This window comes from Drosophila pseudoobscura, chromosome X, assembly GCF_009870125.1.
Source record: "Drosophila pseudoobscura strain MV-25-SWS-2005 chromosome X, UCI_Dpse_MV25, whole genome shotgun sequence".
Classification (NCBI taxonomy): Eukaryota; Metazoa; Arthropoda; class Insecta; order Diptera; family Drosophilidae; genus Drosophila; species Drosophila pseudoobscura.
The window spans coordinates 13793961-13819090 of record NC_046683.1 but is presented as its reverse complement, the minus strand read 5'-3'; the positions used below and the strand labels follow the sequence as shown (position 1 = coordinate 13819090).

Below are 25130 nucleotides of genomic sequence, written 5' to 3'. Positions count from 1 at the left end.
ACAGATGTGTTAGCTAGTTGCTAGATATTGGTCGTTGGGGTTCCTGATCAGATGAATCACATGGCACTTCATAGCAGCGATGCGCACGCAGAACACTCCCATGGAGAGACCACAAAGAGAGAGAAAGAGAGAGAGAGAGCCGTACCATTGTCATTGTCATCGTTGTGGTTGTCGTCAGAGCCAGGATCAAGGTTATCTGTACCGCCTTATCTATTGCTGGCACAACATCCAGCTTCCAGCTTCCATCGACGCTCAGTTTAATTCCGTTCCATCCCAAGTCGAGGCAACCTTCACGCGGGTTAGCACCGATCTGAACTGTCGCCAGGCATTATCAGACGCTTCCCTAACATGATAGTTCTCATCTGGCAACATTGTGGTCGTCGTAGTCGTCGTCTCCGCCTCAGTTGAGCGGTTTTAAGCGAAGCGAGCAGACTATCATGTTGGGGAGTCGAAACTTAGCCTCAAGGTGTGTGCGCCTGGCGCGCTCGAAGACCACCACCAGCAGCAGCTCCAGGGCTAAGGCATCCGTTGTGGCCGAACAGAGTCTGGGCATCATCGGGGTGCCCTTTGCCAAGGGCCAGGGCAAGCAGGGCGTCGAGCTTGCACCGGACCTGCTACGTCAGAGTAATCTGCGTCAAGTGCTCCAGAGCAGTCACGGTGAGTAGAGGCCCAAACCCAAACACAAGAAAAACCACATATAAATTGAAATTGAATTGCATTCTGAAACTTTATTGGCCTTGGCATTGACGTTGACGTTGATTGAATAGATGGACTGGTGATCCGGGACTATGGAAACCTGCAGTATGCCGTGGATGAGACGCTGTTGCAGCAGCAGCGCGTCCACTACCATCACATCCGCAACTACGCCGACTTCATGGCCTGCAACCGGGCCCTGATCGAGCAGGTGAAGATAATGTTGCAGCAGAACTCCCAGTTTCTGGCCATTGGCGGGGACCATGCCATCGGTTTCGGTGAGTACTCGTTGTGAATGTCTGGGTCGGCCCGGGTCTGATCCGCCTTGATCCACCCACCTGTAGGTTCTGTGGCCGGTCATCTGCAGCATACACCGAATCTGTCTCTGGTGTGGATCGACGCGCATGCGGATATCAATCTGCACAGCACCTCGCAGTCGGGCAACATACATGGGATGCCCGTCTCGTTTCTGCTGGAGCAGCTCCGCACCACCTGGCAGCATGCGTGCCTCGACGAGATCGCTCCCAACTGGTGAGTGCCACATCTCATCTCTCCATCTATGATCTCCACCTTCTCTCTGAGTGTGGCATTGATTTATTTATTGGATCTCTTACGTCTAAACAGATGAGGGCTTACGGCTATGGTTTGGCTATGTTTAAGATTGCCTTTCAGTTGGGTCTCTCTCTGTTTTTGGGGTTAGGGGTGGTGGGAAGGGTGGGGCATTGGCGGGGGGTCGGCGGCAATCGCGCCTTATCACAGTTGGCTTAACGGTCTAGAAATATTTGGTTTTAGATTTAACTTTTTGATTTTCTTTCACTCTCTCGTTTTTGCTTTGATTTTTTGTTTTCGATTCTTTGGATTTTGATTTGTTTTTTTTTCTTCGTTTTTTTTTGTCTAGTTATTTTTAGTTTTTCTTATGTTTTTTGATCTGCGTTTGCCTCAGTCTTTGGTATAGTTGCTATCAACCTTTCATCGTCTTATTCATAAAGTGCTTTATAATTAAATATTGCTTTTTGTTTGGCAGTTTAGTCGTTTTGCTTCCGAGCTTGGAAAATTGTGGGCAATTTCAATTCTATCTAAATCGAAACAACGAACAACGAAAAACAAGTAACAGAAACGAATATAGAACGAAATCCGAAATTGGATCCGAGATCACCCAAAGTCAAACAAATCGTGTGGGGCTTAGGGATTCCCCTGAAATCAAACAAAAAGTAATTCGAGCTCTAAGATCGATTCGGCTGCGCTTCGATCTCTGTTCTATATAGTACATATGCTTGTATGTGGAGCTCTAAGCTAGGTTCAAACGACTATCGGAGTACATTTAAGGCTAATACACATACATGACCTCAACGGGATGGTGTCGGAGGGGCTGTGCTGCATGGATTGGGTTTCGGGTGGGTGATGGAGATGCTACTCAAAAAAAAAAACAAATCAAACCGATTGAAAAACACCGAAAACTCAAAGTCAAATGTTAAAATGATCGCCTTCTTCCGCGTTTTTTACCATTTTCTTTTGAGGAGATAACTTCTTAAATTGGAAATCAAACTGAATCGGGGAAATATAGGCATGGCATGTTGGTATTCTTATAGTACAGGTAAAGAAAGAGGCAACTTAAGAACAGATCACAGATCCACATCACAACGAGCGGACAATGCGGAGGAGAAACGAAAATCGAAATCGAAAATCAGACTTATATATGTACATGACGACACATCACACAGATCTCTCAGAAAAACCAAAACAAATACTTAGCTACCCTCTTTTAGGGTTAGTCTTTTCTTCTAGTGGTTCGAGGTCAGGATTGTGGATCGGGTGTGGGTGTGGGTGGTAGTTAGTGAATTGTGATGTGGATGGTGCATTGCTTGATCAAAATCAAATCTAGAAACTAGAAAAAGCTCTCTTGGAAATGGAAAAGTATCTGTGATTCGGGTTGTTTTTCATCTGAAGTTACAATAAGTACGTAATGTAATGTGTATCTATGTGTGTGTGTGTGTGTGTGTGCATGGGTGTGGGTGTGCTCTATGCACTATGTATGTAGGGTATGTCTCTATGTACATCATATGTACATACATCAATCGATGGGGAAGTGGGAGCGGGATGGAGTATGGGATATTCGGTGGTTTATGCATTAAATAATTACAATCAATATTAAAGATTAAAGTATCAATGAATCAATAGAATTACACAATCATTATCGGTTTTAATCAATTAACCAATTAACTAATTTAATCGAAGAAGAAATGTGTCAAGTGTTTCTTTTTTTTGTTTTTTTTTTTTCTTTTCTTTTTGTTTTTTTTTTTTTTTTGCATAAATTCAATTGAAAATCGAACGAACAACAAGAACACACGCCTGAAAATAAATCAAGAGAAAGAAACAAATTAGAAAATGCTTTATAAAAATATATATATATATTTTTTGTCTTTTTTGCTGCTGGTATTTCTTGTGTTTCAGCTATTGGGCTACAAATAGATTAATAAAAGGAGAATTGAAACCATTGAGTGAAATCATCAGTTACGTTCTTTTGAATGCCGACAAAATGTTCATTTGGGGGGAAAAACGTGTGCCAAAAATTGTACACAGCAGAGTTCTGCTCGGATCAGTTTTTGTTCGATTGAATGGTTCTATGAGGTGGTGGGTGGGTGGCTCTCTGCCCCATCTTCTGCATCGTGTCTGTCTGTTCTTCCTCCGATTTTTTTGTCTCTCGAAATTACTTACCGAAAAATCAGACGAAACAATAAAAGTATGTGAGGTACAACAATACAACAATAACAACGGCAACAAGAAACAACGAACTGAAAATATCTGAAAACGAAAATCAGCTACGAACACGAATCGATACCCTGGGAGAGATACTGGCGCGGATGGGGAAAGTAGTACGGGTACGAAATCAACAACTCAAATGTCAAAATCAGATCGGATTCTCCTCCTTCTAAGCCATTGTCATATATTGCGATATTTAGCTTCCGGCTCATAGGTACAGTGGGACCAAGAAGCGTACGTTCAAATTACACTGAGCGAAATCATAAGAGCATAAGGGCGAGGGTCAACTTTTTAGCACACAACCAAAAACTGAAAACAATTTTGGGAAGAGAGAGAGAGATAGTGTCCGTGTGGGTGTGTGTGTGTGTGTATGTGTCTGTGTGTCAATGTGTGATGCACCGCAAAAAATATATTTATGTGTTTGAGAAACGAATACCAACGAACAGAAAGGCAAGGACAAAGATGGGACCAGAACAGACCAGAGCTAATGAACGGAAAAATGGGAACGCAATGGAATCGAAACGGAAATCGAAATGGAACTGAAAAAGAAAATAAGAGTCTACAATTGAATGGAACTTGAACAGAAAAATAAATCCATTTAGAAACGGACAAAAGAAACGAAATTTAACAGAGCTAGAAGTCAAAATTGAAGAGCAATTAAAAAAAAAAGAACCAAGCAGATACCAATACGATTTGATTAGCTCAGAATAAATGCGCAAAAGTGAAAAAAGTATAGTAGAAACCGAGATCAAACTTTTCAAGAGAAAAGAGATTGAAAGGAGAACATATAAGAACACATAGAAACAGAGTTTCAACGGAAATGGAAAAAGTATAGGAACCGAAATAAAGAAAAAAAAATAGAGCCTGGAAAAAAAACCATATTTGAAGGGGGAACGAAACTCCAAGTGAAACCTCAATCAAAGAACAAAATTGAAAATAGAATCGATCAAAATGAAAATTTTGGTGTGTTCTGATATATAAGTACTATATAGAGAGATATATATATGCAAAAAGCAAGAAAAACTCATAATTATATATTTTGAAATACATTTATAATATTAATATCTTCTTTTCTCTTTTGCTTGTATTCATTTTTTGGTTTTGTTATTTTTTTGGTTGTTGTTTGGTTTGGTTTTGTATTGTTTCCATTTTGAAATATCATTTGAAATGTGTGATAAATATTATTAATTAATCGATATAAATATGTTAATAAAATAAATTAAATAGTTTCATCCTCATCATCATCGTAATCATAATAATCTTTATATATATATATATTTATATATATTTCATTTTTTGTTGCTGTTATGATTATTAACGGTATCATTTGTGTAATCGTATCGCTATCGTTATCGGCATCGGTATAGCCCGGCGGTAAGGCCCTTCGAAAATGATAGATAAACTTCGATCTAGATGTGAAACAAATCAGGTTTTCAATTGTTTAAAAAAATTACAAAAAGGTACAGACACAATTAAGCAAAGATACAAAGATACAGACTTAAAAATCATACAATCAATTACATCATAGTCCGAGCGAGGCGCAACTGTACTTCCGCCGCAGGCGTTCAATCTCTGCTCTCTGGCTCTGGCTCTGGCATGACTCGGCTCAGTCGCAGTGCCACTAAACTAAACTAAACTAAACTAAGAATAAGAATCGAGATTCGTTAAGCATAATGGCATTACACAAAATTATAAGTACGAGTATACCCCCGTTTTGCACACAAATAATATCGCATCTTCTAAACCGAAAGAACAAAACATCCGGAAATCGTTTTAATTGGAATGCATTTGAGGTTGGGTTCTTTGGGAGTTCCTGCCTTAGAGAGAGTGTCGCGTGCTAGTCGGGGGATTATGCTAAAACTAGGCCTAGGACTAGTACTGGGGGAATGTCTTTGTCTGAGATCAATGGGTTCCGATGGCTTCTCAGCTTGACTAGCTCTGTGTCAGTTTGTTGGTGTGTGTGTGTAAAAAGAGAGACAAATATAGGTGGAAAGAAAGAGAGAAAGAGCGTATATAAGGACTGATAGCACGCCCTTTATGTTGTGGTCCAGGTTCAAGTCCAGTGTTCAGGGTACAGTCCACTCGCATTTTATGATAAAATCTCGGTAGTTTCGGAAAAAAACAAATGAAAAAAGAATTTTCAGAAAAGAAAGGCAACGAAAATGATACAACAGAAATAAACGATAAATAAATAAATATTTAAATATTAAAATATATATAAATAAAAATAAGTATGCGAAAATTTTCATCAAGTGTTTCATTTATTGAAAATTTTTTCGTTTTGGCTTTTTGCTCTTGTTACGTGTTCGGTGCGGAAATCAAATGAAATCATAAGTGTAAACGTAAATATAATGGATATAATCATAGTCGAGCACGGTTCCACAATTAGAGTTTGCTTTAAGTTAAATCAAAAACCATAAAATACATAAAAATGAAACTGAAAAATAAAATCAAACTAAATCATAACATAATCATAATTGTAATTGTAATTGTCATTCGATTTGATGCTAGTTCCGATTCATATGGATCGTACATCGCGTATAGGTACATTTCTAAAAGTACTACTTGTTCTTTTACAAATCGAAATCCAGCTTGAAACAATGTTAAAATTTGAATTTGGATCAAGAAAACATAAAATTATAAAATACAAAATTAAAATTAAAAATTAAACAAAATATAAATTTTATAGAAGGGCCAAAAGAGGGAGAGGGAAAAAGATATCTGGAGGAACGAGTGAATTGAAACATTGGTCCAGAGTTGCATCTGGTTGTGCCACATAGCGGTCTCGCTTTCTCCTCCATCTTTCACCATATTCTCTCTCCCGCTGCATTTTTGGGTTCGTGTGTGGGTGTGTGTGTATGTGTCCAAGTGTGTGTTTGTGTGTAGAATTAGCCTATATCCTTCATCAGGTTCCTCTTCGCTTTGGTCGAAAATCAAAGGAATATCGAACTCAAATTGCATTACATTAAATTACATAATTCATAAAAAATACAATAAATAAGTTTGTTCTGTTTTCCGCTCTTGTTTCCGTCGGTTCTTTCTCGTCGGTTGTTTGTTCGCTCACTTAAAATACGTAAAGAAAAAAGTATGAGAGGTATAAATATAAATAATATGCATATCCATTTGAACAGACATAATGTACATAGAAAATTGGCTTACACTTGTAAAAATTACACGCAGAAAAAAAAATGATTTCTTGTATAACTTGATCTTGTTGTTTTATGATTTTATAGAATATTAATGGGGTTTAACTGCACGATCGTTGCCGATCGTCCGATTCCACCTTTCCTATCCTTCACATTCTTTTTTCTTATTTTTTTTTTTTTTGATTTTTCTGATCCCTATTTTTCTTCTTCATTTTTGTTTCTCTTTCACTTACTGAAATTATAATTTGTAATTGTTAGATTGAGATGCATGAAATGTGTTGCTGTTGTCGTAAGTTGCAATCTATTGCACAAAAATTACAATTAATTAAATCATTGATGACAAAAAAATAAGCATACATATAGATAAGGTAAGGTAAAGAATGGGTTAATTCAAATATATATATATATATATAGCAAACACATATACAAAGATATATATAGATACATATTCACATATATGTACGGGCATATGAATACGAATACAAATTTTAAAAAATCACGCACATTATTCTTCAGTTAAAACGGATTTCTTATAATTGCATTGCACTTTCCTCTATATGGCATACATACTATACATATATTCATATCTGTATTATGTGTCGTGTGCTATATAAATAAACTAGCAGATTGTTTAAAAATGTATAGCAGGGCAGAAACAGCAAGCAAGCAAAAAATCAGTAGAAGAGTGTAAGGACTTGATCTCATTACACTACTTTTTTGCTTGCTCTCTACTGCGCTTTGAGGGACGAGGAAGTGTGGGCTTGGCTCAATCAATAAATCAATCATTTCGCTATGCTTAGTTTTAGATATAAATTGTCTTAGTACTTTTGGTTTGATCTTCAATTTAACTCTCTCTCTCTCTCTCTTTCCTATCTTTTACTGCTGCCTCAAATATTCTTTCAAGCTTCTCTACATCCACTTTATGGTGCTCCTCTTCCACCATCATAATCTTCTTCTCTTCATTCTCTTCTGACTAGATTTCTTGTTGCAAATTTTGTTCAAACAAACAAAGAAACAAAAAAAAATTCCTTTTCTTGTTCGGCCTACAGTTACAAAAAAAAGGTACTATATTTAGGGATATATGGTAAACATATATATATATTCTATAGAGCTAGGTAGATTAATCATAAGCAGAATTCATTGGCTCCACCTCCTCCTCCTCCTCCTTGCTAGGGATTCGGTTCTGTTCGGTTCGGTTTGGTTTTGATCAAAACTTAAGTTAATAATTTTCACTATTCGGGGAGAGAGAAATCAAATTCGCGCACTCTCTTTGGTTGGGGAAGGGGCGGGGCTCGGGGTCGGGGGCTTGTCTATAGTTTCATAAAGAAATCAATATAGATCAAAACACAAAACATTGTTATAAATATGCATGGTTTGGGTTTGGGTTAAGGTTTGGTTTGGTCCGGGTCTGGTTTATGTAGGATTTTGGATGAGGTCCGTTCTGGTCAGGATATGGGTTCGGTTCTGTTCATGGATCTGTCCGGGGTATGCGTATGCAGGAGCCTCCATTTCCGATTTTTACACAAAGCAAACAAAGAAATCAAACAAAACTTAATCGAAATACAGAATTCAGAATCGAAATCATATATGGCTTACAATATATCTGTGTGTAATTGTGTTCTTCTTGTGTGTCCACTCTCTCGCTTAACAATCAACAGAAGCAAACAAAAGTTCTCAAGTGAATAAAACTGATGATAAATCAACGCAAAAGTTTTTGGGGGTTTGGGGTAGTACGGGTGAAAGTGCTAGGGGTAGGGTTCTGATCTCCCATCTCGTTTGACTTCTATTAACTTTTCGCTTAACTTACTTTGCTAGAGAAAACGCTTTGCTAATGCTTTTGTTTACACCTATGTCATACATAATTTTATCCGTTTCATTTTCTTTGTTTTCAACTTTTGTCATATAAAAATGGTTTGTTGTTGTTTTTGTGGTGGCTGCACTTGTTTTTTAGTTTTTAGTTTTTATAGTTTTTCATGTTTTGTGCTACGCTTTTGTCTTTTGTTTAAACGCTAAAAAAACTGTGTGGTTTTAGCAAATATTCGACGCTTACTTGCTCCTTGAACTATACATTAGATAAAGTATGTATGTATATATATAGGTTGCACGTATCTATATCTATATATCAAATATATCATATATCCATATATCCATATAGATGCATGCACACACTTGACATAGTTTAAGTATTAATATTCACTAACAATTATTTACTTTAGTAAAACATTTCAAATTTGCGCATAAATTATTGTATTACTCTTGCTTTTCTTTCTTGCTTTCTTTCTTTTTTAGCCAGTTTTTTTTTACAGTTCTAACTGCTATAATGTGTGAGTGTGTGTGTGTGTGTGTTCGTGTATATTTGTTTGTGTTTGTTTTTGCTTGTGTGTGTGTAAAGGACACAAATTTAGCTTGATCTGGTTCTGGCTTACCTCTCATCTTTCACATCTCTCTACTCCCTAATCTCCTCTTTAAATGTCAAGAAACACACAAAAAAAGCACTAAAAAATTTGTAAATTTTTATACACATTTAAATATGTATGTATATGTAGGTGTATATCTATATGGTAGACATATAACTATCATGCGATTAGATATATATATATATATATGTATGCATATATATATATATACGTATATTTAGAAGTATTGAACTTTTTGTTGCACATCGCTTAAGTATGTAGCTTTTTGTTTCTCTTGTAATACTGTAGCAGCCTCCATGTTGAGTATACATATACTATATAGAATCTTCAAATACTTTGCCAGAATCTCCCTGCAGCCTCAAGCCAAACCGATGTCCTTTGGACACACACACACGCCCTATATTGTAATCATATAGCCTAGACACTGAACTCTATTAGTACCTTCTCGATATTCCTCGCTAATGGTAGAAAAATTTTAGAGTGTTACTAACAGATTTCTTGCCTGTTGCCAGTTTTGGTTTTTTGTTTTGCTTTTTTTTGCTTTGTTTTGGAAGATTTCATTGCTGTTTTACTTAATGTTAATACATTTTTAAAATTGTTTGCTTGTTTTTGTTTCCTTTTGCTAGTTTGGAGTTTGTTTTTAGAATTAAATGTATTTTCTTCAAGTTTTCTTTGGGGGCTTTACTTCGTTTTGTTGATTTCTTTGTTATGCTTTATGCCTTCTTCTACTCCTTCTTTTCCTTTCTACTCGTATTACTCTCTCTCTCTCTCTCACTTCAGCTGTTTCGTTTTGTTTTAGTTTATGATTCATTACTTAAATGCTAAACAAGAAGAATTTTGCTATTGCAACGGTTTTTTGGCGGATGATTCTTTGGGATTTGGATTGGATTTTTTGGGGGATTTTTTTTACGGGTTGCAGGGTGTTCAGGATTTACAAGGTTTACAAGGATGGGCCGCCCCTTTCGTTGTGTCGACGCTTGAGAGAGAGTCAGTGTCAGTCCTCCACCTCCTGCTACCCTTCAACGAGGGCTCTCTTGCATTCACTTTCTTTCTCTTTTCTCGTTTTTTTTTTTTTGGTTTCGTGTGTGTTTTACACATACTCTTTGTTGCGCTTAGTTACCGTTATACCATGCATATTTATATATGTGTCTTGGTGTGAGTGTGGTGTTTGTGAGGTTGTGTGTGTGTGAGGGGGGCGGGGGGTGGAGGCGGCGTAAGGGAACTGCGGATGTGGGAAATATAGTGTAGACTATATGTAATTTCGGGCCTCCCATCCTCGCGGATCGGGGATCATCTCCTACTTGGCCTTGTTGGTCTTAAAGCTGACCTGAAGCACCCTATTGCCCATAGTGTAACCATTCAGGGCGCGGATGGCCATTGCCGCCTCATCGTAGTTCGTCATGGAGACGAAGCCGTAGCCCTTGCACTGATTCGTTGTGGGATCCTTGACGATCTTCACGGATTGCACTGCCCCGAAGGGACCAAATAGCTGCCACAGGGCCGCCTCCTCGGTCTCGGGCGCCAAATTGTAGATGAAGATGGGATAGGCGCCGCCCGGTCCACTGGCCAGCGTGGTGGCTGCCGCCGCCGCTGCGCCCAGTCCGTTAGGCAGCATCACATCCAACATGTCGCCAGCCATGGGCGAGAAGCGTGCCAGCCCCTTGTTAACCGGCGTGTGCATCGCACCACCGATGCGTCGCACCAGCTGCGGATTAAGGAACGCGGGCAACTGCGGCTGTATGATCTTGCTGGTGCTGCCGGGCGTATTGGAGAACTTCACCACAATGGGATCCGTGCAGCTGGAAGGCGTTGTGCCGTTCAGGGCGATTATGGCCCGAGTGGCCTCCTCGCGCTTGTCAAAGCGTATGAAGCCGACACCCTTCGTCTGGGTGTCGTTGCCGGCGTTCTGCAGGATACGCGACGTGATGATCGCACCAAAGGGGGCGAAGATAGCCTCTAGCTCCTGCTGAGTCATTGTCTTGGGCAGCCCAGAAACATACAGATTGGCGCCCTTGATGGCGTCCGAAGAGGGCCGGGCAAAGGAGACCTTAATCGTTTTGTTTTGCAAACGGAGCCCATTCAGCACGTTGACTGCCTGCTCAGCGTCCTGCGGCCGCACGTAGTTGACGAAGCCATAGCCCAGGCTCTGGCCCTTGCTGGGCGCCTGCGGATTCAGCGGGTCGATGTAGACCTGCGACTTGTCACGTATCAGCTTTACGGACTCGATTTCGCCCACGCTGCTGAAAAGCGAGCGGATCTCGTCCTCCGTCATCGTCTGCGGCAAGTAGTTGACAATCAGGTTTGTGCGCGTCTCCGTGCTGCCGTTGCTACCGTTCTGCGGCACTCCGGCATTGCCGTTGGTGTTCGGCGGAGGCTGCGGCTGGGGCACCACCGTTTGCTGGACCTGCTGCTGCACTTGCTGCTGCGCCACCACTGCCTGCACTTGCGCCTGCTGCGCCTGCTGCTGCTGGACTTGCTGTTGCACTTGCTGCGCCTGCTGCTGCTGTGCCTGCTGTTGCTGGGCCACGGCCTGCTGCTGCTGCTGGAGCTGCTGCGTGACGGCGGCGGCGGCCGCGGCCACCGCTTGCTGTGTCTGCTGCTGCTGAACTTGCAGGATCGCCTGCTGCACCTGTTGTTGCTGCTGGAGCTGGGCGGCGGCGGCGACAGCGGCCGCATTCTGTACCGGGGCGGTGGCTGCACTAGTGGCTGCCACGGCCGCAGCAGCGGCCGCACTCTGCATCAGTTGCGCCTGTGTGTCCACTCCACCGGCGGCTCCTGTGTTGGCCATCATAAAGTCCACTGAGCGAGAGGCAATCGGTGGGGTTGAGTTGAGTTGAGTTGGATGTGACGATGGGGCGATGGCGGGACCAACGCAGGGGAAGGCGTATGGAAAGAGTAGTTAAATGTCAAGATTAAACCATTTGCAAGTTGTGTTAGTCGTTCTACAGCTACAGTTTAAGTACGGGGTTAGTTAGGTCTACTTATTAGTTCTACATATTAGAGTGCCACCAGGGATGTAAATCGCTTTAAGGCGTGTTTTTCAGCCCTGGTCCTGGGGTTAGCTCTGGGGTTAACGGTTAGCTGAAGGAGCTTTGCTCACTGGCGCCGCCCAGCGGCCCACTTACTTGTTCTATCTATCACTTCTCTTCTACCAGTCACCCACGCACTCACTCACACACTGACCCGCTGCTGCTCAGAGGCCAAAGCACTCACAAACAAACACAAACACACACCTCGCCGCTGTGGAAAATAACTTTTCTAATTTTTGCTTGTGCTTTTTCCTTGATTTTTTCTGCGTTATTCTTTCTTTTTGCCGTGTGCCTCGATTTGGTTTTGCCTTTAGCGTGGTCTGTTCTTTTTGATTCAATTCTGTTGCTGCTGCTATTGCTATTGCAATTGCCTCCTCTCCTTTCCGTTTCGTTTCTTTTCCGCTGCAAGAACAGATCCGCTGCGTACCAGGCACACGATGCTACTGAGCGCAGGAGCAGGTCCTGACCAGGCTCTTTCATTCAATGCTCTTTCTCCCCCTTCTGGATACACACACACACACATAGTTTTATATATCCCTGCCCAACCCAGTTATGTAATACGGGAGAGAAGGAAGGATATAAAAGCGCACCCCTTAATGAAAGGAAGGAAAAGTGCCGAAAATTGTGTTTTCAGCGAAAAATGAGCAACCGCTCGTTCGTTCGTGCTCGTATAACCCCCACCCACCCTATACGCTCTTGACCCGGTGTGTGTGTGTGCAGGCTGGCGCAACGCTGTTGAAACCAACCCTTAGAACCAACCAAGAAGCAAGTTGTAATAATTCTATTGCAAAAAAAAAAAAACAGGAAACTTGCCGCTGCTTAAGGGTTAAATGCACGCAGCGAGCATTACCACCCCACGCTGTTACATTTACATGGATGTGGCAACGCTGTAATAGTAACGGTAACGGTAACGACTGTTGCTTACGGAAGTTCAGTCTCAGTTCAATGAACTATTTGGTGATCGGAACTGATCAGAAGATCAATCGAACTAGTAGTTCACATTCGCTCACATTGCACAGTTCAATTTTTCAATTCGCACCTTTTCTTGAATGAGGACGAAAGAGTCAAAAGGTCAAATGAACGCACAAACACACACACAGACACAAACTATCTTTTCAGCAATTTCTGCACCGCACCCTTTCAGCAATTTGTCCTTTTTTCTTACTTGTGCATACATATTATACATACATAGAGAAAGGAAAACCCTCTCTTCTTCCCCATCTTCAAATACTCACTTGTTTTCTGTTTAGTTGACTACAGCCGGGTCGTTGAGGGGTGTTGGGGATGAGGGAGGTATTCCACGGGTTTGTATTTGGCTGCTCGATGGCCAGATAATTAAGGAATTAATATGCGCCTTCTATTTCTCTCGCTGGTCTTCGAATCCTGGATTTACGCGCCTGCGCTCTACACGGCGCTGCCTCCTCTCGTTCAATCTCCTTCTTCCTCTCTCAAACTGGTCCAGGCCTCTCTTCCTTTTTTAGTTTTGTAAGACCAATAAATGAGCGCTGGCCTCCTCGAAGTCGCCGTTGTTGCCGTCTGATGTGAACAAAAACAAAAAAAAAACGGTAAAGAATAACAAAACAAAAGAAGCGGTACATTGTTTTTGTGTGACTTTGCTTGATCGGTAATCGATTTTATCGATTTACAACCACACCATTGGGAGGGGGGAAACCACACATTGGGAGTACGAAAAATTACATTTCACTCGAAAAAAATTAACGTCTACAACAAATGTATATACTGTATGTACATATGTGCATATATCGCGGTACAAATATTTTTGTTGTTATACAATTTCTGTTCCACTAAACGGATGGATTGCTATTTTTGCTATATTTCAATACTAATGCTGATTCTAACTATCGCTCTCTCACTCTCTCTCTCGCTCTCTCCTTTGCTCAGTGGCTGCTGCACTGATTTTCATAGGATGTGTGTGGCGGGAAGAGAAGAACGCCGGGAACAGTGGCCATCCAGCTTCCCCCTCCCACACACACTCCTTTCCAAAATACAATGTATGGCTGCCTCAGCTGCTATTGTTATTATACATACATACATGTGTATACATGTATGTATACCTATATGGCTGCGTGGGTTTAAATTAGTTTTTTTTATAACGAAACAGTATGGCACGCACACAAACAGCGAGTCAGGCACGCAGAGAGAGACACCACTCACACACACTTACAAGCACTTAGTATCTATAAGTTTTATTTTGTGGTTGTTGTAACTAAAGCACGCGCCTTGCTTTTGTTTTTGCCTTAATTTTTGAGAAACATTTTTTTGTTCTGCGTAAATCTCTGGATTTGCGGCGGGCACATGGATGATCCGATGCTGCTTGAAACTGTTCTAGTTTTAATTTCCGCGCGTTTTCCACGCGCTGCGTTTGTATGTGTACAACTACAGTACATACATGGGCGTTTTGCTTTTTATGGCAACCGGCGTTTTGTTTACTATTAATATTCTTCACTTTTGCGAATGCCCTCACCTGCCTGCCCCGACACACACCCACTTCAGTTAATGGACAAAATGTCTACTACTTTTAGCGTTTTATTTTTTGTTGTTTCTGGCTCCGTACAATGCTCCTTGCACCATAAAATCGATATGCTAGCTGCGCCCTTTTCACAGCACTAGCGGGCGTTCGCTCTCAGCCAAACCACACAAACAAACATGGGAGGCAAGACATGCTAAATAGAAGGTAAGGCAGTACCGGCTCTCCGGGGACCATAGCTTGCTTGCCCTCACCCACCGTTCTACCATCTATTTAACATACCCTGACGAGAAAGAGAGACACTGGGAGAGAGAACGTTTACAGATACACAGCACACAGAGCGATGGCAGCGTCACATTAGCAATAGATTTTTACACCACTACCACTATGTAGAGGGAGCGAGAGGGAGAGAGAGAGAGAGAGAGATATCTATCCAGGCGCCCCACTGCTCAAAAACGATCACTCTCAATCCTAATCTCTCTCTCTGTATCTCTCCCTCAACTTCTGACGCTACCTCTGTTTTTGTTGTATGCCAAATTGCACATTGTTTAAATTTTTAAACTCAGAAACACACACTATCGGGAAAAAACCATGGATATATACATGCATATGTACATATGCATGAGTACACTCGAATATGTGTATAATTGCACAATTATGCAGCGCCGCACGTTCATTTTGGCAAACAATTTTAACAATTTTTCGTTTAGCAATTTGTTTTCTTTGTAGTTGCCACAGTTTTTGTTGTTGTTTGATAGAACCCGTTTAGGTTGCACAAGACGAGAGCGGAGTCCGGTATCCAAGAGATTCTTACATTTCTTTTTGCTGCTGCTGCTGCTATTGCCACGGGATTGGGTGTCCGTTCGATTTCGTTAGTTACTTTATATTAGAGATTTCTTGCTTGTTAACTGTAGTTCTTCAACTGTTATTATTTTGCACTACATTCGAGAAAAAAAATCAATTGCAAAAAGAGCACACATGGAGCACGAGATTGTTAGGTGGCAGCGCGGAGCGGTCGGAACTACTTTTCTGAAATCTGGAAAATTCACGTTGCTTCCTCGTCCGCGGCGCCCAAAAGATTGAGGCGGCAAGGCCAATTTTGGAAAATTTATATTGCTTCCTATTCCCTGGCGCCCAAAAGGCGGCAAACAGTGTATTTATCGATAAAAATACCCGATAAAAATAAGTAAAATACTTCTGACCCTCAGAAATATACCGAAATATACTTTCTCGTTGTCAAAATATACTGTAAATATACCGAAAAAATACCATTCATATTCCTTGATTTTGATATTCGGCTTAAAATTGCTAGCTATTTAGGACCTTCAGCAATGTATTTACATACATATATTGTATTATTATTACATTATTACATATAAAATGCTCTCCCGCCCGAGCTGCCGCAAGCTGGCCTATCGATATAATGATCGATCAGTTTTCTGGCTAATGTTACATTTTGCAAAGATTTCATATGTATTTTTATATATTCTCGAGCATACAAAACATGTGTTTAGGGGAGATCGGCCAAGCTGGAAATCAATGCTCTCTAAGCGTGATCCAGTAAGGTCGTCAACCGTTTTATGATGCACGCGACCATTGCCAAATAGAGACGAGCAGCAGCAGTAGCTAAGGGCTGTTTGGCGTGAGTACGTTTTCGTTTTTGCAATGTCGGCGGTACGGGACTGTGTGTGTAGCAACCACCAACGCTGGCAGCTCTGGGGTTGTTTCCGCCCTGCTTTAGAATGTTACACCCTCTACCACCCGGCAAGGACCCAGTTCCAAGAGGCAGTTCAATTTCAACTCCAATCCAGGCGTGCGTGCACGCGTATTGCGTGCGTGTGCTTAATTCAGCACTCTCTTGCACACACACACACACATCCTCCTCCCCCTATGTACTTCCTGTTCGTGGCCCCCGCCCATTTCCATGTGCTGATTTTTATGGTCGCGCTACCCTGTTTTCAGGCCACGGCTAGCCTGTTCCTGTTCGAATTCACGGACTGAACGGGCTCGCGAAATGCAATAAAAATTGTCCTGCTCCTGGGGGGTGGTTTTCGCCCTTTGTTGGGCGACGACGAGGGCGACGGCGATACCGGAGATGCGGATGCGAACTCAGACAGATCGGCGTCGCAAGTGTTTTGTTTGCAAGAAATATAATTATGCATGTATGTATGAATACATACATATGTACATATATCCCTATGTACGAAAGCACGCCGCAACTTTCCCCGCAGTAATCAAGATATACATACATACACTTTATTTAATACATAGGTTTTTATCTAATTCAAATGCAGAGTGCACCACACGTGTTTATAGATGATATATTGTCATAAAACCTTGTCCTCTACGGGGTAATTTCAGGCTTTCTGAGCCTAGCCGTTTCGACTGTGCGTTGATCGGTAATGCGTATATTTAACAGATACATTAGAGTTTTTAAGAACATGTAGTTCTTATTTATGGAAGTTTTTTGCTATTATTTTTAGTAAAAAATATTATTTATTTTTTTAAACGAATAGGAGCCTGTACATAAATCGTTTTCTGTGCATAAAAAAAACATGTCCAGAAATTAGAACAACCCGAGGACAACCAACAAAGTGTTTTTTAATTTGTGAGATTCTACTGTATATATATATTCAAATATAAAACATAAATTCAGCTTAGTTCTGATCCAATATCTAATTTTTCTGACACAAGGCGACAGAGATGACAGAGAGATAGCTAATAGACGTCACGTGCTTGATGTTGGCTCTTTCTCTCTTGAACTACATATCCTCTACACCCCATATATGTACTATATATACGCGGCTCTATCTCGCTCCAGCGCAGCTTCTTTTACCGGTACCCAACTCCTACCCTACCCCAACCCCAAATAGTAGGCAATAATTTTCGTGTCCGGTGAAAAGGGTTGCCTAATCCGGCCAAAATAAAACAACAACAGAATATTACAACAATGCGGGATTAAAAAAGCAGAACCAACACAAGATTACAATAATGCAGGGGAGAATGTAAAGGCCTGGTGAGGGGAATGGCCTCAGATGGGAGTGGAATGACGTGACGTGAAGTGGAGTGTAGTCGAGTGAAAGGGAGGGACACGCACATACAAAACAACCGTTGCATAGGGAATAGGTAGGCGTGGCCCACCCTTAAGCGAGTGCTTTCGTATAGCCAAGTCCCGGGAATGCGCCCAAAAAGTCTAGTCTAGGAGACAGTACAGCTCGGGGCAGGAACGGGAACGGGAACAGGAACAGGAGCTGCCATGATTCATCCGAGAGCATATTCATATGCATATGGGCAATGCAACCCCCCGGTCTGGCCTGGTTTGGTCTGGTCACCCATTCCTTTTATATATGTTTGTGCATACATATATTTACATAACGATCCTCGGGGCGCTTTTAACTTTGCACGTCTCACTGCACATACGTGGTACTACTCGTAGGACCTCAGCAGATCCGATACCGATCCCTCCGCAGCTGATTCGGACAGATGCACTTTTTCCCCGAGACTAATATTAATAATCATAGAAATTACCATAAGACATAGGGTCAAAGTCCAGGAACAGAGACTCAGAAACCCAGAGAGACGGAGGGAGAGACGGAGGGCGAATGAAAGAAAAAATGAAATGGAGGGTTGGATGAAACGATCGCAGGACATTCGGGGGCATGTGTTTCTTTTTCTCTCCATCTCCGTCTCCTTTTTCCGTGTGTTTTTGTTTCTGTTGTTGTTGTTTTTGTTGCCGTTTTTCCTTTACAAATTTTTTCGGCATTGTCCTTTGACTCGATCTGCAGTCTGCTCCCGTTCTCATGCCAATGCCAATGCCCATTCCCATTCTGATTCCCACTCCACTCCCCTCCCCTCCTCTCCCCTCTCAGAATCCGATTCGGTTGCAGAGACCAGGGTTGGGCTGCCTGCCCGCCACCTGGCTTACTAATCAGGATCACGAATCCAAATGACAGTGCCTGGGATGGGAGGGTGACGGCGAAGGAGGAGCAGAAGTAGCGGGAGTTATTGCCCCTTTGACTCAGAAAAATAGGAAAAACTAAGAAAAGTCTGGGTTATACTAAAAAGATTTTCTCTCATCATTTATTTAAAATTTAAAGTTCTTTAATGCTGGAAAAAGAAGAAACAGGAAGGGTAACAATTATGCTTCGGAGATCCATAGCTTCTTATAACCTGATATAGCACTCCGATTCAGATTCGTTTTGGTAAAGTTTAATTTTATTATCTTAAAAAAAAAAAAAATCGACCCATCAATTCTATGAGAGCTACATTGATGCATTATGCAATTGATACAATTTTTTGTGCTCCAAATCATATACATACATACATAAAAAGAAGGACATCCTTAAACAGGAGGTATTTAAATACAAAGTTAGTGAAATGAAATATAATTAAATTTTCTTAATACAAGGGGGCAAGACCCCTGCACACTCGCTCGTCCACCAATCCCCGTCTCATTCGCTTAAGCAACAATAAATATACCCTCGAGGCGTACCCTCGGGGCGTAACCCCCCTTATCAAGAATTTACAACGTGCAGAAACTATTTGGCGGTCAGACATTTACTCTTAAAGACATAGACTCTTTAATAAATTAATTGGAATCAAATACAATCATATAATAGAGAGGGCCACTGAAATGACGAGTGTCTTTGCACAGAGGCATAATGTTAGAGGTTGCAATTACCCAAAGACTATACACTACTGTGTTGCATATAAGCGTATGTACAATATAGTATAGACTATACAATACTGTATGGTATATACGACTATGTACAATATTGCATAGCCTTTGGATTAACTCTAGTTGAAAACATTAATCAAGAGCAGCCATGAAGATGTGAAATGAAATTTCAAAATATAAAAATGTATTGCATATGTATTTTTAAATTATAAATATTTACTCTTGAAGTTGAAACGGAGACTGGATTTAGTTCTTGTTTTTAGCTATTGTTTAGTTAAACAAAAAACGCATATCACTATAGCGTTTTGGCCCATTATATGTGCATTTTAAAATAAAAATTCGGTATGCAGAAGACTCATAAAGAGATCAGCTTTTCAAGTGAAAAGCATTAGAATAGGACTTAGATTACAAACAAACGAGTATAAAGGAGAGAAATATAGACAATTTTACTGTAAAGAGTAGCATGGAGAGTAAAGCATATGGGGATCCCCTGAATGATCGTCACCGTCGCCTGACCTAACCCAACCTCACTTCACTTCTTTAGAAAAAAAGGGTGGTGGCTTGGCTGCACTTAGTGGACTTCTCGTGCTGCTTCCTTGGATCTTTCATATTGCTTATTCTTCTGTTTCGGTGTGCCTATTCAACTGGAACCCACGACTATTTGTTTACACACCGCTCGTCAGCTGTTTTGAGGTCTCCACCCCATCCACCCCATTCTTTGGTTCTCATCCCGATCCCTATGCCTATCCGTATGCCACCGATCGATGATGTGTGACTCTGCCTAATGCTCTTAGTTTTTTTTCATTTTCTCATTCTTCTTATTCGTCTTGTTTGTCATTTCAGTTTGCCGAAGGATCAGTTGGTTTACATTGGACTGAGGGACATTGACCCCTACGAGGCGTTCATATTGAATAAATTTGGAATACGCTACTATGCTATGGATGTGAGTAGAAACCAAATACCGAATGCCGAAACCAGCTAGGAAGAGAACGAAAACTGAGAGAGTGTGAAGGGAATGGGAGCGAGCGACACCTAGGTAGAGGAGGTAGAGGAAATGCCCACGAGTCGTCCTGCCAGTTGTTTTTGTAAAATTTGTAAAATTCCGGTTTCTATAGCTCTCTATCTCTAACTCTCTCGCACCTCTACTCTCCTCGCAGGATCAAATGACACGATCGTGCGTGACTGCCCCGAGAATTACATAGCATGTCCTGGTGCGCACTGACCTGTGTGTGTGTGTGTGTGTATGTGTGTGTGTGAGTGTAATGTTGTAAGCTTGGCATTTATAGGGGTTGCCCGAGCAACATATCGACAGGACAGACACCCTCCCTACCGGGTCCTACCCCAACCACTAAATCTGCCGCCCCACTCCACCAGGAAACCAGCGATGCCAACCCCGTCCATCCCATGCCATCCCCCGTTACAAGGCTCTGGGTACTTCCGATCGGTATAGATTGGCAATGGTGGTGGTGGTTATAAGGCTACATGGCTATATGTACATATGCCCAAAACGTGCGCAGCCACATCCGTCGTTCGCATCCTTGTCAGCTCTCGTTGCCCATTATTTATGGCTCGTGCAAAATCCAAGTCTGAAGTCTGTTGAAAAATGGTTTAATGTTCGCTCCCGATATCCAGAGCTGCAAATTTATTATAGCCTCATTATATTCGATCGATGGGTATGGGCGTACGGAATGGGGAGAGGCCAGTGGTCTTGCAATTGTAAATGAAAGCGGGACTGGGACTGGGCTAATGGCTGCTCTGCTGTTGGTACAGTTGGCCATAGAATGCTGCTAATTGAAGAGCCAATCGTGTGAGAATAATGCTGATAGCGTAATCTGTTTGGCCATATGTATGTAAGAGCATGCCTCTCAATCGCTGCCATTCTCACTCCATGTCGCCATTGAAAGATTTCCGAGCTTTATTTGCACTTTAGCTCAGAGCGACCTTTACACTTGAAAAAAAAACTTGACATTACTAGAGGCTGGAAAGAAAAAAAATAACACAAAAAAAACATCAGATTCCAATTCTTACTGCGCAGAGCTACGATTTATAAATAGAATAGAGTTCCCATAAGAATCGAAAGGCTGGATATATCCATAATTGAATATAGTATATTTCCTGTGGTCGAAACTGCATCGTTCTTTGCGTTCTTTAAGCAATCATCATCAAAGCTTTTATCACCGTTACCTCATTTTCTACAAATACCCTGAACGCCGTTAGCTCTCTCTCCCTTTCTGTCGCTGTCCATCGAAAGCTTCCTCTTTGCTCATAGTTATTTTCATTATTTCTATTTTTCTGTGTTCTGCAGACAATCGATCGCGTGGGTGTGCCGAAAATCATCGAGATGACCCTGGATGCTCTGAATCCACAGAACAAGATCCACGTTAGCTTCGACATCGATGCGCTTGACAGCAACGTGGCGCCCAGCACTGGCACAGCCGTTCGCGGCGGCCTCACGTTGCGCGAGGGCATCAGTATTGTGGAGGCGCTGCGGGACACAAAGAGGGTGCAGGGTGTAGACCTGGTGGAGATCAATCCAAAGCTGGGAAATGAACGCGACGTACGCACCACCGTCGACTCCGGCCTGGAGATCCTCAAGAGCATGTTCGGCTATCGGCGCTCTGGCCACTGGAGTAACATCGATACGGGAATCCTGGGAAGCGATTGAGGCGGATATCCCGCACACAAGAAAAACATCTTCACCATGAACTTATCCATATTTATGTACAATTATTAATGTTTCATATTTCGTTTGTTTTTTCGGTTTTTTTTGTTTGCGAGCTTAATAAAATGTATTAAGAGGAGAAAGAGAGATTCGGGAGTTGCATAGCCTAACGTGGGGTTGGGGAGGGGAACTGGAGGTTCGACCTGGGCTGATCCGATCTAGAGGCCAGGCTTGGGCTGGGCCGTGGGCAGATAAGCCGAGATGTCCACGCTGGCCATCCTGTTGGCCGTCTGCAGCAGCTCGTTGACGGGCACCGCTGGCTGTGGCGCGGCTGTAGCAGCCAGCACCGGGTCGACAGCCACCGCTGCACTGGACGGGGCCTTGCCCAGCCGCTGGTAAAGGTTCGGGGCAAAGGTTCGCAGTAGGCAACGTCGCAAGCAGAGCAGCAGGGCGTTAATCGAGCCCGAGATGACAATGATACCCGATATAATGGAACAAAGGCGAATGGCGAAGGTTACCAGATGGTCGCGATCATTGCTCACGACTATCTTCAGCGCCGACCAGTCGTACTTGAAGTAAATGCCCGGCGAGCCATAGGAGTTCCGCTCGGAGTCTGTAAACGAAACGGGAAAAGAAATTGGTAGAGGAAACATGTAGAGCTGGCAGAAATCAGTTTCGGGCTCACCTAACTTCCGTACATTCTCGGTTACAGCATATTGAAAGGTATTGATTGTGGTGAACGTCTGATGGATCTCCGTGGGCACCACCTTCAGAAAGTATTGCACTGTGGTGGCCTCTTCGTGGATGATGCTCTCGTCACCCTCCAGCGGCTGGACAATGCGCCGCGAGTACTGCCCAAAGCTGAGCCGATTGATGCGGTGTGTGAAGTTGGCCGGCATGCGGCGAAGCTCAATCACCCAGTGGTCCTCAAACAGCCCCACCACGGGCTGAGCGCCGCCCACTAAATGCAACACGCCGGCCACCTTGTTAATGCCCAGAGTTCCGTGCAGGCGGCAGGCATCAAACTTTGTCTCCGGCTGGCCATTGGGTAAATGCAGCTCTAGGCTGGCGGGCAGAGCACCTGGGGGCGGAGCCACTATGGCCGGGGATATGGCCGAACCGGCGGTGGGGTCACCCTTCATGGGATACGGATCGCGCATGATGTCCTTGAAGAACACATCGGCTACCGAATGGAACTCCTCGCGCAGATAATGGTTGGTCATCTGAATGGACTGGAAGTGTTGGCGATCGTTGTCTGACATCTTCCACCACACGCCCTCACGCTGCAACGTGCCGTAGGCGAAGACATCTTGCTGCGTCTCGTCCATGAGGTCGACACCGGAGAGGGCGACACAAGGCATGGCCACTGTTATGTCTACGTGCATCTGCACCTGCTCGTCCAGGGAAATGTCCGGCTCGAACTGGTAAACTATGTCCGTTTCATGCCAGTAATAGTGCAGCTCCGTGTAGACCAGATATACTATCAGCAGGCGGCTTAGCAAGGACACTGTTTGGGGGGAAAAGCCGATAATGAGCTGCTAGTAAGAATACAAAAATCTTCAATCTTACGTGTTCCGCCTATTTCCGTGGTTTCTGTGTACTTCTCTGGTACTTTCTTGAAGGCATCCAGATTCCTTGCAAAATCCAGCAGATTGCTCTTATCGCCGCGATACCGCAATGTTGCCGTCATTTTGCTTGGATGAGAGACGAATGTGTGTTTGTTTTCAAGCCAATTGAATCGCTTTAATTGCGGCTCGCTGGCGGCATGATTGCCACGTACTCCAAGCTCGCGCCTCAGCCCACCTTCTTTGTCACCAAGCCCCCACCAATTCCCGCAGGCATATGCGCTTGTGTGGGCTTATGTGTACCGTTTGTCGGTCCACTAGGACTATGGCTTGGCCAGTCTTATCTCGAGAAATTGTAATCTTATCAAAACCTATCGGTGAAATGTCACAAATAATTTAATTGCCGGTTACAGAATCAGCTGATTTGATTTAAGCCAGGGCTGGCACAATACCGTAGATGAAACCCGATAGCTATAATCGATGCCATCGATATCTGCTTAATTATTGTCTGGCATGCATGCCTATCTGATATAAACATTTTTAGACCTACATATACGATATTTTTAGAGCTTATGGTATTTAAGTCATGGTTGTAATTTAAAATAAATAACAGCTAAGTTACGTCCTATCGCAAATAAGTGCCCTGTGCATCGATAAGTACAATCAAGTCTGTATATCTGATCTAACGACGTGAAACAACTAAAAACTAGTGTCAACTTGCTCAAAATTCTGAAAAGTAGTTCCGTTGATGGTATATCCCACAATCCAGATCAATATTTTCGCCAGTCCAAAAAAATATCACCGATATACTATCGATTAATTAATATCGATTTATTGATATACAAATTTCATCCGTTAGCCACTACCACTTCACGATATGAAGGAATATGCTTTCCCAATAATGGACAAAGAACGATTAGCCCGTTATCGACCGCCCACTGGTAAAACGCACTACACGAAAATTATGAAACTATGGCTCAGGTCAAAGATATGATGCTCTTTTCTTATTGGTGAAGAAATTAACAAACACCATGAATTTACCCGGCTTAACTCAAGCTGATCACCTGTGTAAATAGAGAGAGCTTAAGTGGGCTAAGTTCGTTTTTTATCGGTATATTAGCGGTAGCGGTATCGGTATCTGAGGTCAGAACATATATTTTATCGCTAATTCCGAGGTCACACAGATTTTCTTGCCATCATGTCTAACTCACACACCCTGCAAGCTTATGCGTATTGTACTTATACTTATACGTCTTCAATGTAGAAACCGTGTAGAAATGCCACTGAGAGCCATGTCCCAGACCACATAGAATACTAATTTGTGATCAGCATCGAATTCCTGATCGTTTGAATCAATGAAAAATCTCTAAAATGTTTCTCAAAAATGTCGAAAGCAAAGGCATGCAAGAGTTTATTTCGGAGGTTTTTCACACTGGCAATTCTATAAGACTTATATGAAAATAAACAGGCAAACATTTTTAAAACGTATACATATTTCCCCTTCAGGTGGCGCTTTTGGTAATTACATAAAAATGTAGTTAATATGTAAAATGTGTGTAGTTAGAGTGTAGTTACCATGTAAAAAAATTCATTTAGTGGAAATTTTTTTTTACCATTTTTGCTCAAACCTTATTTTATAAGCAATGCAATAAAGATGAAAACTTCAATCTAACCAGTCTTGTAAGAAATTAA

The 25130-nt window shown here is 42.2% G+C and overlaps 3 protein-coding genes across 7 annotated transcripts; 1 reads left to right on the top strand and 2 right to left on the bottom strand.

The window, feature by feature from the left end:
- Nucleotides 1-297: 297 nt before the first annotated feature.
- arg (arginase) lies at nucleotides 298-22016 on the top strand. Its single transcript, XM_001354758.4, has 5 exons — nucleotides 298-657; nucleotides 768-971; nucleotides 1038-1224; nucleotides 20055-20154; nucleotides 21517-22016. The coding sequence occupies exons 1-5, from the start codon at nucleotides 438-440 to the stop codon at nucleotides 21874-21876; spliced, it is 1071 nt and encodes a 356-aa protein (XP_001354794.2). The 5' UTR covers nucleotides 298-437; the 3' UTR covers nucleotides 21877-22016.
- Nucleotides 7108-15661, bottom strand: elav (embryonic lethal abnormal vision). Of its 5 annotated transcripts, none has more exons than XM_033383882.1 (3): nucleotides 15348-15661; nucleotides 13281-13581; nucleotides 7108-11884 (listed from the first exon to the last, which is right to left on the bottom strand). In XM_033383882.1, the coding sequence occupies exon 3, from the start codon at nucleotides 11805-11807 to the stop codon at nucleotides 10314-10316; it is 1494 nt and encodes a 497-aa protein (XP_033239773.1). In that variant the 5' UTR covers nucleotides 11808-11884; nucleotides 13281-13581; nucleotides 15348-15661; the 3' UTR covers nucleotides 7108-10313. The 5 variants fall into 5 exon arrangements, with proteins under 5 accessions (XP_033239773.1, XP_001354795.3, XP_033239771.1 ...); XM_001354759.4 differs by having other exon boundaries at nucleotides 7108-11815; nucleotides 15348-15660; XM_033383880.1 differs by lacking the exon at nucleotides 15348-15661 and adding an exon at nucleotides 14531-14731 and having other exon boundaries at nucleotides 7108-11815.
- LOC4815294 (endoplasmic reticulum-Golgi intermediate compartment protein 2) lies at nucleotides 21914-23888 on the bottom strand. The gene is made up of 3 exons (XM_001354760.4): nucleotides 23443-23888; nucleotides 22559-23380; nucleotides 21914-22486 (listed from the first exon to the last, which is right to left on the bottom strand). Exons 1-3 carry the CDS (start codon nucleotides 23561-23563, stop codon nucleotides 22092-22094), a joined length of 1338 nt encoding a protein of 445 aa, XP_001354796.2. The 5' UTR covers nucleotides 23564-23888; the 3' UTR covers nucleotides 21914-22091.
- Between the last annotated feature and the right edge of the window lie 1242 nt (nucleotides 23889-25130).

What these genes read in the sequence shown, in the direction of transcription:
- arg (XM_001354758.4), top strand. Translation starts at nt 438, where the DNA reads ATGTTGGGGAGTCGAAACTTAGCCTCAAGGTGTGTGCGCCTGGCGCGC. An exon ending in GGACCATGCCATCGGTTTCG is followed by an intron (nt 972 to 1,037) that starts GTGAGTACTCGT and finishes ACCCACCTGTAG; the next exon opens with GTTCTGTGGCCGGTCATCTG. An exon ending in GACGAGATCGCTCCCAACTG is followed by an intron (nt 1,225 to 20,054) that starts GTGAGTGCCACA and finishes TTGTCATTTCAG; the next exon opens with TTTGCCGAAGGATCAGTTGG.
- LOC4815294 (XM_001354760.4), bottom strand. Translation starts at nt 23,563, where the DNA reads ATGACGGCAACATTGCGGTATCGCGGCGATAAGAGCAATCTGCTGGAT. An exon ending in CACGGAAATAGGCGGAACAC is followed by an intron (nt 23,381 to 23,442) that starts GTAAGATTGAAG and finishes CCCCCCAAACAG; the next exon opens with TGTCCTTGCTAAGCCGCCTG. An exon ending in CGAGAATGTACGGAAGTTAG is followed by an intron (nt 22,487 to 22,558) that starts GTGAGCCCGAAA and finishes TTTCGTTTACAG; the next exon opens with ACTCCGAGCGGAACTCCTAT.